General features: G+C 29.5%; 3 protein-coding genes across 5 annotated transcripts; 2 read left to right on the top strand and 1 right to left on the bottom strand.

Moving 5' to 3' along the window:
• The first annotated feature begins 1,640 nt into the window (after nucleotides 1-1,640).
• LOC149054849 (RUS family member 1-like) lies at nucleotides 1,641-4,833 on the top strand. The gene is made up of 9 exons (XM_089228192.1): nucleotides 1,641-2,042; nucleotides 2,360-2,517; nucleotides 2,722-2,882; nucleotides 3,072-3,270; nucleotides 3,329-3,447; nucleotides 3,570-3,769; nucleotides 4,136-4,419; nucleotides 4,494-4,611; nucleotides 4,671-4,833. The coding sequence occupies exons 1-9, from the start codon at nucleotides 1,964-1,966 to the stop codon at nucleotides 4,724-4,726; spliced, it is 1,374 nt and encodes a 457-aa protein (XP_089084318.1). The 5' UTR covers nucleotides 1,641-1,963; the 3' UTR covers nucleotides 4,727-4,833.
• Nucleotides 4,760-6,687, bottom strand: LOC149054848 (RWD domain-containing protein 4-like). The gene is made up of 5 exons (XM_089228196.1): nucleotides 6,477-6,687; nucleotides 6,300-6,416; nucleotides 5,859-5,968; nucleotides 5,119-5,284; nucleotides 4,760-5,037 (listed from the first exon to the last, which is right to left on the bottom strand). Exons 2-5 carry the CDS (start codon nucleotides 6,408-6,410, stop codon nucleotides 4,855-4,857), a joined length of 570 nt encoding a protein of 189 aa, XP_089084322.1. The 5' UTR covers nucleotides 6,411-6,416; nucleotides 6,477-6,687; the 3' UTR covers nucleotides 4,760-4,854.
• Nucleotides 6,688-6,832: 145 nt separating this feature from the next.
• On the top strand, nucleotides 6,833-12,714 carry LOC149054847 (uncharacterized). 3 transcript variants are annotated; one of them, XM_089228195.1, is made up of 5 exons: nucleotides 6,833-7,111; nucleotides 7,362-7,463; nucleotides 9,055-9,136; nucleotides 9,276-9,476; nucleotides 11,014-12,714. In XM_089228195.1, exons 3-5 carry the CDS (start codon nucleotides 9,090-9,092, stop codon nucleotides 12,041-12,043), a joined length of 1,278 nt encoding a protein of 425 aa, XP_089084321.1. In that variant the 5' UTR covers nucleotides 6,833-7,111; nucleotides 7,362-7,463; nucleotides 9,055-9,089; the 3' UTR covers nucleotides 12,044-12,714. The 3 variants fall into 3 exon arrangements, with proteins under 3 accessions (XP_089084321.1, XP_089084320.1, XP_089084319.1); XM_089228194.1 differs by having other exon boundaries at nucleotides 7,186-7,463; XM_089228193.1 differs by lacking the exon at nucleotides 7,362-7,463.
• The last annotated feature ends 4,474 nt before the right edge of the window (nucleotides 12,715-17,188 follow it).

Below are 17,188 nucleotides of genomic sequence, written 5' to 3'. Positions count from 1 at the left end.
TTAGGCTTCGACTCCTGAAATAATTGCCAAACCTGCTAAATTCAATTTTAATATTATTCGATTGTTTTCTAGATCATAATATTCATTGTAACTGCAGCATATCGATCCGAATTAACGATTTTCACTGTTCTAGTGTAATTTTATAACGGTAAGTACGTGGTAATTACCTGTAAACGAATGTGTTATGAGCACCGCGTTTATGGACTGTGATGCTGCCAATTGCTGCGTTATATTTTATATTGTGTCGTATTCAGTTATATCCGAAAGACGACAATTTGTTGTTCCGTTCTCTGCAGTAGGTGAAAACCAAATGATGCTTCGTTTATCAGGCGATTGTTTAGAAAAGAATAATAAAATAACCTACACACTTTAAATTAATGTAATGACTAATAATATATACATATATATATATTTTATCAACTCTTTAAGTTGTGATCATTTATTCTGCGTAAGCACTCTACGAATGAGTCGGTCACTGCTGCAGGACTGAACAGTAAGTTGACAAGGCCGATATACAGTCGTCCTGTCGCGTAAGAGCAAAAAAAGAAAGAAATCAGACGCCATTACACATAACAGCGTCTAGCCATTTACTATAATATGATATTATCAATTATCATGGTTAACATAAAGACTATCTCTATCTTTATTCTAAGTTGAACGTTGTGTTGGGTACATAACAAATGTTTTGCCACCCTCCACAACTAGGTAATACTAAAAAGAGTGTCATAAGAGCCGTGCCGTTGTGGGGGGGGGGGCTAGGGTGCATATGCCCCGGGCGCATCGTTTAAAGGGGCGCCAGACATTTTTTTTGATAACATTTTAAACTTTAAGAGGGCGAACATTTTTAATTTTTCCCTGGGCGCCAAATCATCACGCCCCTCCACATAATACATATTATTATATTATAATATGGTATAATAGGTACAGCCAAACAGATATTTATATTATAATAAACATCTGTGGTCACACATCGTTATGTCCTTTTATACAAGAGCCGTTCTATATAATATATAAAATGTAATTTTTCTGTGTCTTAAATAATAAAATATGCTCATTTTAGATATCTCTAAATTAACAGTTGTGTTGTCAATTAATATTGAATTATAAATTATTAATATTAGTGTTGAACCTACTTCTCCTTCCTTCGTCCATCAAACACTAAAAAAGACTTGAGTCGAAGTGGGGTAAGTTAATTTAATGTACAAATAATCAAACTATTATGATTTGCATATTATATGAATTTGCATGTGTATACGCGATATACACAAAAGAGGTAAACACACATACATATATATATAATAGGTATATATCGCAAGTTCGCCTCTTTTTTACATTACTACTGTTTACAAAATGGTCCGTCGTAGGATCGGGTACCAGCTTCCAATAACCGAACAAGAGACAGCGAAGACGAATTTTGTGGAAATAATATTGATGTGTTTTTTGCCTACGTCGTTGAAATAATTTTAATGGCTTGTGTTTTCAGTTTTGTACGGTTTGTTTGTTTCTTGGATCATAATAAATAATAATTATATCATGATCAAAGGACGTCTGTCTCTGTAGTAAGTAAGTTGTCGTCATGTCGCGAATCGTGATAACACTATATCAGCGGCTGTCGTGGTTGACTCGGCCGTCAAACATAATATTATTATTATCATTATTTATTTATTCCGTGACCGAAGTTCGTGCGGACTGTCGAACCGTCACTGAATCGACGTTCGTGTCATGGAACAATTCACCAAACGCCGCCAATCTTTATCGGATATCGGAATACGACTTTTTTCTGAAGCTTTCGAGTTGTCGCTAAGTCGCGCAGTGCTTGCGAAAAAAATCAGCACCCGCTGACCCCACTATGTTCACGATTTATGGCCGCCTTATTTTGGCTTCCGAACGCACTTCTTTGAACACCGTTTCATATCTTTCTCACTGATTGTCAACCGTCAACGGGCGCCGACCTACAAAGAGGATGTCGAAAAATCACGACGAAATACTTCTGAGCGAAGAATACGGACCGGAAGAGTGCAATGTCATATACAAAAGACACGGTATTTGAAAACGATTTACTTACCGCTTTGGTTATGACAAGCTCTAATAACTTTAGTCCCCCCCCCCCCCAAATCTGATTCAGCGCAGTAGAGAATGAAATATCGCCCTCAAATTTTGATATAAAATGTAAAATTGTAGGTAGGTATTTAATAACTTAAGATTCGTATAATTTTTTCATTGCTAAAAACCAATATGCCCATAATAGTACGTGGTACAATTATATTTTGGAAGATTTAGAAAATATGATATAGCGCCTTATTCCCGTATTATAGTTCAGTTAATAACTGCACTCTCATCACTGGTTTTATTTTTTTAGACCAACGACAATTGATATTGGAATCTGAAAGACGGAAACAGTCTACTGGCTTCATTCGTAATTCGGTTAATATACTAAAAGAAGTATTTTTGCCCAGAGGATTTCCAAATAGTGTGAGCAAAGACTATACGGAATATCAAATGTGGGATACCATACAGGTGACATATTAGTATTCCTAAAATAATGCATTTTAGGTATCGATTAATACTATTATATTTATGTTAAACATTTGAAGTATTTATCTATTAAAGTATTAAAAAAAAATCAACTATTGACCTATATATAATTTAATGGAAATTTAGTTTTGATTGGTGTACAAATTATTACTTCAGTAGATTAACTGTACCTAAATTCGGTTTTAGGCGTTTTGTAGTACAATTTCAAACATATTAGCCACAAATGCTATTCTGAAAGGTGTCGGTGTAGGCGATGCTCAAGCTACAGCTCTTGCTGCATCCATTACTTATATACTCAAAGATGGAGCTGGCATGGTCGGGCGCATTAGTTTTGCGTGGTGGAAAGGGTAAACTTCCATATTTATTAAAATGTAGAATTGATGCACCGATGCCAATAGTTTTATTTTATTTTTTAACTTATTAATATAGATATTCACTAGTTATTAATTTAATTGTTTTTATTTAAATAGTATATTTAAGCACTTGTATTAGTTATGTTTGCAAAAACATTGATTAGTAAAATTTGTTGATTTCAGATCTGAATTAGATACACAATGTAAAAAATGGAGACTTCGAGCCGATGCACTTAACGATTTTGCAATTTTCATTGAATTACTTTTAAGTATACCATGGATTAGACAATTTTCATTAATAATCCTATCATTTTCAAGCTGTGCTAAGTCCATTGTAGGTGTTGCTGGAGGAGCCACACGTGCAGCATTAACTCAGCACCAGGTATTTATTTATTAAAATAATATATTATGTTTATACAATACATTTTTACTTTAAACAGGCTATTCGTGAAAATATGGGAGATGTTTCAGCAAAAGACGGTAGTCAAGAAACTTGTATTAATCTAATTGCATTTCTCATCGGATTAATTATGTTACCTATTGTTGAAAACCGTATTTTGTAAGTATGAAGGTCTTCACACTCAAACATTTATTATTTTTTGTCATTACAGATACAATATCCTTTTAGTTTTATTTTTTTTATAAAATCTTAATGATAAATGTTAATTACAACTTTTTTAGATTGATATGGATAATATACTTAGTAGTAACTTCTTTGCATTTGTTTGCCAATTACAAAGCAGTCAAAAGTTTAAACATCAATGTTTTCAACAGTGCCCGTTATGATTTGACTCTTAAATATTATTTGTCTAATGATTCGCAAAACCATGATGTACAAAAACCTGATTATATCAATAAACGAGAAGCTTGTTTTTTAGAAGGTAAATTGTATTTGCTATTAATCTTACTTATATAATTTTTAATTGTTATATGTTCGTATAAAATTAAAGCACCTATTACAGCTTAACAGATTTATGGTAAAACTTTTTTTTTTAGTTTAAATTTATATCAGGGTTCTTCAATCTTTTAAGCGTAACAGCCTATTATATTAAATAATATAATAAAAAATATGTGTTGTGCTTAAAATGTGTTCATAGACCACAATTAAAGACAAGGCAGGTTGAAGACACTTGTTTACAGATATTAATTTAAATTTAATCATTGATATTAATATGTAGAATTTTCTTTAATAACAAAAACTTAACAATTTATGGTTAGATTAAAAAATTTTAACTAATTTTTTTTAGATGAAAAGCTGTCTTCTTTTAAAATACAATTGGGAACATCTGTCCATGATTTGTTGTATACAAACACATTAACGACGTGGGATATAATAGATCACATTGAATTGTATAAAGATTATCTTTATATATTAATTGTGGATACGCATAAAGACATCATACGCGTAGTCTTAGATAAAAATATTAATACTGAAAATATTTTAAAAGCATATTTTCATGCTAACATATTAGGTCATTTAATTTGTCCCAAGAATAAATTTTCAATGATAAAACTCAATTCTCTTCGTTCTGTAAGTATTAAATAGAATAGTTCCATTAGTGAATAGTAGCATAATACTTAATATATTTAAAAAAAAAATTATAGATGAAATATACATTGAACAACACTCAATTTTGTTGCACACATTCAGAGTATGTTAAACTGTCATGCGAATTTGTTAATAAAAACTTTGATAAGTTTCTCCTACATGCTAAAATGTCAGGTATTTATGTATTATTATTTTATCAATGACTCACTACTAACATTTTAATATTGTTTTAGATTGGAGCTGTACAAGTCATCACCTAGTAGTTGATGAATGGAGGGCTTCTTGGTGATAGGATTTAATGGATTAATTATAGACATTCGGATAAAAATATTAATCAGTGTTAATATTGTAAATGAAAATATTTTTTCACAAAAACATAAAAATTCATAATTCATATCACAGTGTTATTTAACTTAATTACGTAGATATTTCTACCTTGGATGATCCCGTTTGTGATAAATGTTTGACAACATCTATCCAATCATATCCTCGTGGTTTTTCTCCTTTGGAATCTAAACGATCCCATTGTTTTCTCTTTTGAGATTTGCTCATAACTTCTTTCTTTGTTGTCTTTTTTGCAGAATCGTCATCATCTATAGACTAAAAAGTACAAATTATATATTGTAACATTTATTATAATGTATTTTATTAATGTTAAAAATAATATACTAAAATACATACAAGTTTAGTTATACTTTCAGTAACTTCTTTTTCTGGTTGATCAGCAACGAGTTCCTCAGCAAAATCTTTAAGAAATTCAAAAAGAGTGAATGTCATAGACTCTCCCAAATAGTGGTCAGCCTCTTTTGAAATTTTATCTTTAATATTTTCTTTGACTGAACTTACTCTAAAATGTTTATTTAATATTAATATTTTTATAAATTAAATTAAATTCTTCTAAGAAGTAATATTCAGTATGTTTAAGAGTGAAGTAACTATAAGTTAGTCTTGATTCTGATAATCTGAAGTTGAAAATTGCTTATGTTTTAATAAAATAACCATTGATATTTAAGTTTATCCCTCAATAAAACTATAAAATATTAACCAACAGTTTTAAACAAATAATTAATTGATTAATTCATTTACTTTAATGTGAAAATAAAATAATTTTAGAATACTTTTTATGAATGATTTGACACTATACCAGTGGTGCCCAACCCGCATCACAAATTTTTAAATCGAACAACATATTCTAAAAAAAGTAAAGTTATATTTATTTATTTTATAATAGTAATGATAATAATAATAAAAAAAAATACATATATTTGGTGGCCCGTTCCAAGATGATTGCTTACCAAAGTGGCGAGCTGAACAAAAAAGGTTGGGCATCAATGCTGTATATCTAAACTTAACTTGTTACATCATCCAAACCTTACACGTTATATTACACAAGTTTATTTCATAATCAAATTTATCCATACATGTGTTTATTGTAGAACATGTCTAAATTTATTTTAGGTGCTTCACTTGGATAATTGTTGTGCCATTCAACCTCCAATAGAAAAGATTTATTATCGTTATCTTCTCCATACTGTAAAAGAAAAAAATAGTAAAGTAGGTATATTATAAATAAAATAATAATAAACTAATAATGACGTGTACTATTCAGAACAAATATTAACAAGCAAAGTGAATATGTATAGATTCAAATATATTTTAAAGTTCTATGTTTGTTTTTGAATAGTTATGACAAAAATCATTTGAAAAAAGTTACAAAAATATTGAACTTGCACAAATTATGAAATATTTAATAACAAATTAGATCCAGAATTCCAAATTTTTAGTTTAAATGAAATTGGATTACATTGTCAAAAACATTTTCATTTTTAAAAAAGAAAACTTGCTTGTCAATATTTTCTTACCTTGTATTGATAAACAGTAGGAGAAACTTGCTTAAAAGCTTCATCGCCATCATAAATAGAAAGCAAGGCTTCTCTTTCTTCTTCTTGGAGCACGGAACAGTCTTCGTCCATATTTATCTAATTAAAAAAAAAAAATGTGTAACACAAATTATCATAATAACGTAATGTAATAAGTACCTATGATTACTTATATGCAATTATTTAAAAAATGTGACTAAATAATATGATTGAGTAATTTATGCACATCATTATTTAAAATAACGTATTAAAATGAAGATAATTTAAAGAAATCGATTGAGTAGCAACAAAAATACAAAATATCAGTTCATCAACGAGGAAAATAATACAGGAGAGTAATTCTTAAGGCATAATAATTAATATTATATTATCAAAGAACAAACATATTATGTGTCTAATAAGTAATAGTTAATTCTGACATTCAATGATAACATTATCGTTAGTCATCAATGTTATCATATTTTATGCACTATGCACGAAGGAAAAACCAGACAGTAACATTTTATCGGTACTAGTGGTACTACTATCAGTATTATCTTTTCGGTGAAAATTTGAAATTTATGTTATAAGCATATTATTCATGCATAAATATTAAAGGATATTTAATATCTATGGTTTCATGCCCGTTTTTCGGAATGCCAATCGGCAAGGCTGAGCGCGGTTGGTTCCGTGGCCGACACTCGACCTACCCGGCTGCTAAGCTTGTATCGTGGTCCATGATGACATGATCGAATTCGAATTCTAATTTCTCTCTCCAAGACGTCGTGCGTTGCCAAGTACTAATTGTCTGATAGGTAAGTGACAATTTTTAGTGCTCTACTATAATATAACCATTAACCATGCTTTTTTGTCTTGCGTCTTGCTGCAGCTACCGCAAATCACAATATTCTTATAATCTGTATTTCTGTGCCTGAGCTACAACTTTACTGTCTTAACAACTAATGTCGAATAGTAATTATTTATAATTTAAATGGTTTCTACAATTATATATGGTTTGTTTTTATTTTCGTATCTATTGCTACTAAAATTCGACACATCATTCAGCACCAAGTACTATCCCGAATTGCTACAACATCTCTAAATTAGTTACCTAGCAGCTAAATCATAATACAGTAACACAGTGTCATTGTGAATGATCAGTAACTAGTAAGTACTTTGTAACTTCTATAAATGCATCCCTTTTCGACAGTCTATTGTAATAAAATACAAATTTAATATCTACCTGCCTAATTTTAAGGTTAAAGTTTTGAAAGCATTTTTGTTTTAATTGATTTACAACTTCACTACGATTATACGTAATATTGTATATATTAAAAAGTTTAATTTAGTTTTTACTAAATTAACAATATTATAGAATCAACTTTTATGTGTTAATAACTACACGACACGTCTTATAGTGACAAGAACATTTTTTTTAAAGCTGGTAAGTCGTGGATGTCGCTCTGCTGTACAGTAGGCTACGAGTGGGTTACTGTAATTATGGATGTAATTAAATTTGAATTCAATAATATATCATTGTATACGAAAAATGATTCTGAGTGAAGACGGTTTATTTGTCTACGATAAATTATAGATTATTAAAAATTTTCAAATCTTAGATATAAAAGGAACAAATCAATTTTTATCAATATTTATAGAAAAAAAAAGTAAAATGTCAGTAAACAGCTCAAAACAAATCAAAATATTTTGAAAATTTTATAAAATATATAAAATGCCTATAATATAAACATTCAGTGGAAATTTCAAGTATCTGCTGTCATTTGTTTCAGAGTTACACCAAAATAAAAAAAATTGCTAAATGAGAAATCTAGTGAAAATCCAATGTTGTAAAAGTTTAAATTTCAAATGCTCATAAAAATTTAATTTGAATTTCTGGTGGACATTTTTTTTGTGATAAAGATTGACAAACTTGTAAGGAATCTTGTATTAAATTTTGAAATCTTAGATTTAAAGAGAACATTTTTATGAATTTCTAGCTTAAAATAATTTGCGAATTTTTGTGATTTTAACGTATTTTGTCAAAATTCAAACTTTGAATGCTTAGGTATAAAAAAAAAATTGTGATTATGAATTTATTTCATTTTTCAACTCCTATTGTAACAATATGTTAGGAGCCTTATATTATTTTCAAGCTTTTCTACCCAACAAATACATTTTTATCAATATTAATTTAAAAAAAACTAATAATTATCAAAAATGCATATGCCTATAAATAGTTAAACTTAAATCAAAATTTTTTGATAACTGCATGGTGGATAGAATATACTTATATAAACATTCGGTGAAAATTTCATGTATCTATGGTCCTTTGTTTTAAAGTTACATCAAAAACCAAAATCGATTTTGTCAAAAACTGATTGTGCGTAAGATTTCCTGTTTTTCCCTTAATTTATAGTTTGTTTATCCCGATTATATAGAAAAATATTGAAAAATATTTTTTACTTTTGACCCCCCAAAGTACTAACTGGATTCACTTTTTGATCGAACGAATTTCTGAAGTCAAAAATCAAAGGACTTTTACTGTCCCAAAACGTGATGACAGAAGACAGACACAAAAAAAATAAAAACACATCATGGTAAAATCAATACATTCCTCGCTCCGCTCAGAATCTAAAAAATAAATACCTCGCTGTTTTGAACTATCAATCATTAATTGATAAAATCCTTCTGCAATCCCTCCCTCCAAATGACCGATTTATCCTGAAATATACATAATTTTAATGGTTCATATTTACAGGAATTGAAAACCAATAAGGACATACCTACTTCAATATGGAACCTTTAAGAACATCTTCTAGTGATCCAGTAATAAATTCCAAGTAAGCAAGTACACTATTAGGTAGTGGAACATTACAATAATATGAAATTTTAACCTAAATATTATATATGTAATTAATTCATTGTATCTGATTTAATACTGAATAATAATTAATATTTTTTTTTCTGCAATTTATACAGTTCTAGAATGTTGAAAATTCCACTAATTAGATGTGATGATCAAATTATCAAACGGGAAATTATAGATGAAATAAACCATAAATATGATATGATTCGCAGTTCTATAGTAATTCCATATATCAGATGTGATGATCAAGTTATTAAACAGGAAATTATAGATGAAACAGACCAAAATGATGATAATCATTTATCAAAAATAGGGTAAGAATTGTATTTGCTTTATAGTTTAATATAAAATTGAATGAAACTATTTACTAACCTAACCAACAAACTAATAAATTTATCATAAAAATAGGAGTCATCTAATTAGAGAATCACATTAGTACGTGTATACTATAGGTACTAGACACTAGTAACAGAAATTATTAATTACTTAGGTTAACTTTTGGTTGGTACTTTTTTTTAGAAATTATGTTTCTTTCTACATCATAATGTGAATTGTGATATCTAGTAGAAATTGAAACATTTATAAACAATCATTGAAGAAAAATATAAATTTATCAAGTTAGAAGTTACTTGGTAACATTTGTAACTTGTGACGACCCGCTGTTAGCTGCTATGGAGCGCTGTAGTGGTAGCCAATGACTGGCCAAAATAACTTTATAACAAAACTATCTTTTAATATTTGAAACTGATTTTGCATCAAATTATTACTTGTAAGAATGAAGACTAGAATAAGGAGACCACGGGATCTAGGGTTGCTACCTAAATCTGTGTAATTTAAGGATAATTCATGTTTTTTTAAGTTTCTTAGAAAATATATACATTATTTTGAACTATGACCCTTTTTAAACAATATAGCTTGTACGATTACACATTAAACATTCAAAATTCTTAAGAAACAAATTTTAGTGTTACAAATAACAATACATATTAATATAAAATGATTGTTCAAGGAGACAATATATATAAGGTGCGTCGTGGAATATTATGCTCAGTCTTACTATGAATTCAGGTATGAAATAATTAAGTATAGTGTTAACACGGATTATATAATTTGATTATTTACAGAATATTGAAATAAAAAAAATATATTTATGAAATATGCACACATGCGCATGTTTAAAGTATATAAATGTATAATTGTACAAGCTATACAACTTAAAAAAGGTCATGGTTCAATATCATATATATAGTTTCAAAAAAAAACTTAATAAAATATTTCTATACTACACGGGTTAAAGTAGCAACCCTAGGGACAAGTACAGCCCATTTAATAGTGAGAATCATTATGGGATGTTTTTCATTTAGGCAGTTGTATGAGTTTGATCATCTTATCATAGTCTTCATTGTTTATATTAGTTTACACATCATTCAGGTGGATTTATAAGGTTTTAAACACTTTCCGCTTAAGATAAATTGTAAGAAAAGAAGAGTGTAACTTAAAAAAAAAATAATAATAATAATAGCCATAGGTACTTGACTTTTTCATATAATGTTTATATTTTATATATGTATATGGTAGTGTTTTAAAAATATTTTGAGCAATATATCTATAGAAATTTGAAATTTGAAAAAATATTTAGCTTGTTTCTTTAAATTTCTATAAACATTTTATTAAGATTGAAAAGCTTGAAAGGTGAATTGAAAAATGTGCTGAAATTATTTATTGTATTTAAAAAAAAGATATTTTAACATGGTACCCTGTTTTAGTTTAGAAACTAACTAAAATAATTCTCAAATTTTATATTTAAATCAATAAAATAAAATTGTACTTAATATTTATTTTTATTTTTAGAACTGTAAGTCAATTTGAAGATGAAGTTAACAAAACTGAAACAAAAATAAAAATAGAAACTGATTATATCAATGGTAATGTGTTTGAAGGAACTGTTTCTAATGAAAACCATACTTCTGAATTTATTACTCAAATGAATTCGGACATGAGATCTAATTCAAATAAATATCAAAGGCGTAAGAAAATTCATACTGAAAATAATCATCAGACATACAATGTGAATGATAAATTATTGACGTCAAAAGAGAAGATTCATAGCAGTAAAAGAGAAAAGGCATTTGTTTGTGACATTTGTAATAAATCATATTATACTAAATCAGCTATAAGAGGTCATATGATAATACATACTGGAGAAAAGCCTCATAAATGTGATATATGTAAGAAAACTTTCTCTCGTTTAGACAGTTTACGACTCCATACCAGGACACACACAGGAGAAAAGCCATTTAAATGTGATGTGTGTGATAAAAAATTTACTTACTCATCAAATTTAGTAACTCATTCTAGGATACATACCGGAGATAAGCCATATAAATGTGATACATGTAGCAAAAGGTTTCCTTCGGCATCAAGTTTATCAAGGCATAAAAAGGTTCATGCTGGACTAAAGCGGTTTAAATGTGATACCTGTGATCGAGAGTATTCTCAATTGATACATTTAATAGTCCATCTAAGAACACATACTGGTGAAAAGCCATATAAATGTAAAATATGTGAACGAGCTTTTTCTCATAAAGCAAATTTTAAAACCCATATGAGAACACATTCCCCAAATAAGTGTTATTATAAATGTGTTTTATGTGATAAAGGGTTTTCTAATTCATCAAATTTAAGTAAACATAATAGGACACATACTGGTGAAAAGCGATTTAAATGTGAGATTTGTCATCAAATGTTTTCTCAAGCTGGAAATTTAAAAACCCATATGAGATCACATACAGGAGAAAAACCCTTTAAATGTGATATATGTAAACGAACGTTTTCTCGTGCAGATCATTTAAAAACCCATATGAGAACACATGCTGTTTAAAAGCCATATAAATATCCATGAGAACATGTTTAAAAGTACAAACAATGATGCATACTGACAAATAGCTATATAGATGTGAAATACAAGACGACATTTTAGATTTGGGATTACTACTGTTACCTACCTAAAAAGTACAAAAGTATGTATGAGATGGCACGCAATTGTGACTATAATATAGGGGTACTTAACTATGACTAAAACTATTAAGTCATTGATATCAAAATCATGTGGAGGTCAACAATGGAATGTGGTGAATAAGATATAAAATTAATCAGACTATTAAAGTGTTTTCACACGTTTCTTCTTAGTAAACAATTGTAGGCCCATGTGAAAGAATACGAAACGGCCAGCATATTAAGTTCGAGACCCGAATTTCGACGTATAGCAGGAAAGTCACAACCACTCCTAATGACCGAATCATATACATACAAGACAGACGAGGACAAGAGCTCATCAGATGATTAGGCAGATGGGACTAAACAAGACACTTGGAGACGGACCATTCACAGTCTTAGCAAATTACATTTCCTAGTCAGGACGAAACACCGCTCACCATAATGTAACAACCAATTATTGTACTTTTAAAAAAAATTATAATGTAAGAATACACACTGAATATCTGCAGTATATGTAATTTCAAGAAAATAAATGCGATTTACTCTTAAAATCAATTAATTCATGATTTAATGATAACTTTTTTTTTTTTTTTTTTTTTATTATTGACGATAAAAGTTTATTTATAATCTATACATACAGTGTATAATAAGTCAGTGTGGTGACTTAAAAAGAAAAAAAAATAACATTAGTTACAGAGAAGGAAGGCTCCCAGCAGTGCCACCTGACAAGAAGTTAGGGTTTGAGTTTATTTATTTTATTTTTTATAATTAGGGTTTTTAATATTTTTTATTTTTTTTTAATTAGGTATTGAGCAGATCTCTTGGCCATTGCCTTTTTAACCTTCTAAGAATGATTGAGATAGACGATAAACTTTTAATTATGGGGTTTGAATGAGTGCGGAGCGTTGAGTGGAATTTTGAGTAATAGGATTTGGCTAAGTCGTTTAGGGTTGGTATGTTCAGGTCTTTATGTAGATTTTTATTGGTAACATACCAAGGGGCAGAGGTTATTAGCCGTAGGCATATGGATTGGAATGCTTGGAGGGTTTTAGTAGTGATAACTTATAATGAAAATTGGTATAATTTTTTAGAAAATTGTGTACACAAAAAAACAATTATAATTAAATTATGAAAAAAAAAATTAAAAGGTGGGGAACTGTCGCCCGCAGGCAATTGTTTTTCAATAGTCAAAAATATAATTTGAAAACAACTATAATATAAGTATATACATTATACAATTGCAGACTCCAGTATGTAATTCCAAGAAAATAAATGGCATTTACTCTTGAGAACAATAAGTTCATAACAATAGAACAAATTTTGATCAGAGGATTCAATATTTACTGTAATTAACAGTTGTTAATTGTTATGAAATACTGGTATAACACTAATATGGCGCTAAAATCGTGTTAAAAATTACGAAAATATTAACCATATGGTATAACTAATATTAAAAATTTTGTTTTCAAGTTTTAATTATTTAATTATAAAAGTTTAATAAAAAGTATACGCTATTTAATATGATATTAAGTAGGTATGCTATCAATATTTTCCTCGTTAATTTTTAAATATTTTCTTTCATTGTTATGTTTACAATGTCGAATACTCGAATACCTTGTTAGTTAGTAGGAAAAAATCAATGCAAAAGTCACTACCAGTGATGATAGTCTTCTATCATCAACTGAGCTTAACTTACCATTGGCTATAGGTACCTATAACCTAAACAGACCTCCTTATGACTTAATTAACCATCTGCATGTCCGCGGGGAAGGCTGTGCCGTAGCCAGGGTTAGGATTTAGGGAGGGGAAATGTGTATACAGTATACACCCAATACCCCTCGGCGCGGAAGGCTAACTACGACACTGGGTTTAATAAGTATCAATCTAAATGATTGTAGAAAAATAAATAGTATTTGTGTAACGCGCGACATACGGATGGTTAACTAGGACACTTTGAATAAAAAGATCCTTAGTTGGTTTCCGATAAAAGTGTTTACTTATCAAGTTGTTCTATTGATTGTTAACCTCTTAGAAACACCTTTAATTATAAAGATATATGGGCCTCTTGAAATAGTTTTCGCCCTACTAGATTTTTAGGACTTCGGTGCCACTTGCTCTTTGATAATATCTACGTATATTATGAATAGAGCCATGCCCAACTTTTTGGTGTATATAATTTTAAGCACATATCTATCAGACAAGTGTCTGGTCGTAATGAGTGCATAAATACGTATACTTGAAGTGTAATGAATATAGGCTCACCCATAGTACATATTATTATCAAGGTCTGATCAAAAAATATGATCTGAACTCGGAAGTATGATTGGACGTAAATTGTAGAAGTGATAACTAATAAGTATTAAAGATTTATGTGTTTGTATTGTCTCCGACTTACAAAAGTCCTGTTGAAGAGAATTTACCTATTATTATTAAAAAATTATCAACTTATTGGTAATTGCTGAGCATATATTTTTTATATAGTCTTGCACTTGTATGAATATAACTGAATACTTGGACAAGTGAGACATCCTCATTAAAGCTAAACAACTTTTGTAATATGATTATATAAATGGGGTAATATCTAAATTATGTCCCCTTTCAACACACTAAAATTATAGTTATTATACTTTTCTGACCCCAAAAACTTCATGTGGCATCATGATAATTTATTTTTAATTTTTATATGGTAACTTAAATAAACGACCCTCGACACCAGAAGCTGAATTATTACGATTTTGAATATTGTTTAAGTGAAATGTTCTATAACAATGTTTACAAAATTTTTTCTCCTATAAAATATTATTTTTTATTATTTCAACATAACATTTTGCTGTATGATATGTAATCTTTACATTGCAATGTCCGTATTTTTTTATATGGTAATAAAGACCAAAGTGTCTAGAAGAAAATTTAGTCATCTAAAATTATTTAAATTGCAGACTTATTGTTAAATATTATTGATAAGTTATAATCTATGAACTATAATATCTTATATAGACTTAAACAATGTACTATTGGATCCGTATTATTTTTTTAAATTACATAATAGATTTTTTTTTTAACAAAACCATCATCAATTATAGCCATAATTACATCATGTGTTTTTTTTAGAAACACGTGACCATATGGGGCAAGGATTCGTCACTAAGAACCCAGGTGGTCACCCATCCAGGAGCTACTGACGTCAGACGATGTTAGACCACGGCAAACCATCGCGCCACACCAGGCCCCAAAATACACTTTTGTGTATTCTAAATATAAATGTTATTTTTTGTATTCTTATATTAGTATATGACTAGTGTGTACTGCATATACCTACCAGGCCAATGGCAATTTTTTTCAAATGATCAATACTGTTTAACTTGATATTATTGTTTGGTTTCACATTATGTAAATAGGACGAGGATTCGTCACTAAGAACCTAGGTGGTCATCCATCCAGGAGCTAGCGACGCCGGTCGATGAATTGACTTCAGATATCAGAACAAGTGACTTCGGCCAACCACCGTACCACACCTGCAGGTCCCAAATTTACTTTTTAAACACATATAAACCATAACCTTATCTATTATATGAGATAATTAGTACTTGTACGTCTATTTTTCATCAAGTTCAAGAATGTTTTTTTGTTAATTTAGTTAATAATAACAACACGTGTGTCACTTAAAATATTGAATAGGTAATAAATACATACATGAAAAACAATACATTTTTTTAAATGTCTAAACAACATTACATGTAATGACCAAAATCATGCTTTTTACAAGACTGTGATAATATACCTAAACAATTAACAATCAAGAGATTTTTCAACTTGATAACACTTAAGTCTGTCAGTGCATTTCTTTTTTCTCCCTCTGACCCACGCACAAAATACATTCACTATAATCATAATATTTTTATATTATTGTAAACAAAAAATGCACGAGTCGGAGAGAAAAAATTGCACTGATATCCTCTTAATCGGCCTAACCAACCTTCTCTTTTTATTCTATCCTATAAGTCGAAGGATGTAAACCTTACCTAATCTGGTAGTTTCACTCAATGGGTCGAGTGACCTTTGCAATTCAAGATCCTTTCCTACGTATTCGAAATTGTAAACATAACTATTCTACCTAACTATTCCCCTTCCCCACCCTAACCTAATCCTCTACCACTAACACCCTCCCTCTCAACTATCTCTCTCACTATCTCCCCCACAACCACTCCCTCTCAATCACCATATCAATCTCTTACTCGCCCTCTCACTCTTTCTTTCTCGCTTTTTTTCTGCTTCTCTCCCACCTCTTTACACCACTTCTACCTCACTCTCTACCTGTCTCTCTGTTCCCCCTTTCACCCTATCATACACTACCCTCTCACTCACTCCCCACTCTCACACTCCCAGTCACTATAGTACCTACAGGTCATCATACCTGATAATTGGTGAAAATATTTAAATATCATTGAGGAAATTACTAAAAAAAATTTTTTTTTTAATATTATACCAGACCAATTTCTTAATTTTGATCATGATTTTGTTGATAGCCTGAATAGTGTTTTACCAGTGGTTACAAAACAATTAATTTAAAATGTCAGGCAATTTATCCCCTGATCAGTTAATTAATTAACAATATAAAAAAAACCTACTGAAAAATAGAAAATGACTTGCCCCATCCCATATTTGGATCTACTTTAAAACTTCATCTCCAAAACATTATGTTAACTCATTTCACACAGGCTACACAACGAATATGATATTTATAGTTGACATATTTTCACTGACGAATATCATCTCTGAAATTTCAATAAAAATGTTCAAACAATATTTTATGACCTATTCAGTTTTAACCATTACAGATAATAGATAGTTAAACAACCCGTTAACTGTTTGATTTTTATTGTATCTAACCAGTTATAATGCGTTTTAAATATTTTATTCAAGAACCTTTTAATTTTATATGAATATAAAGATATAACATTTCTTCATTAGCGATGACAAGTTACCTACTGGCAGCCAGTAACTGGCTACTAAAACTCTGGTACTGGTT

This window comes from Diuraphis noxia, unplaced genomic scaffold, assembly GCF_037042655.1.
Source record: "Diuraphis noxia isolate RWA-SAM2 unplaced genomic scaffold, SU_Dnox_SAM2 contig0005, whole genome shotgun sequence".
Classification (NCBI taxonomy): domain Eukaryota; kingdom Metazoa; phylum Arthropoda; class Insecta; order Hemiptera; family Aphididae; genus Diuraphis; species Diuraphis noxia.
The sequence above is the reverse complement of the archived record's forward strand: the minus strand, read 5'-3'. Positions and strand labels throughout refer to the sequence as shown.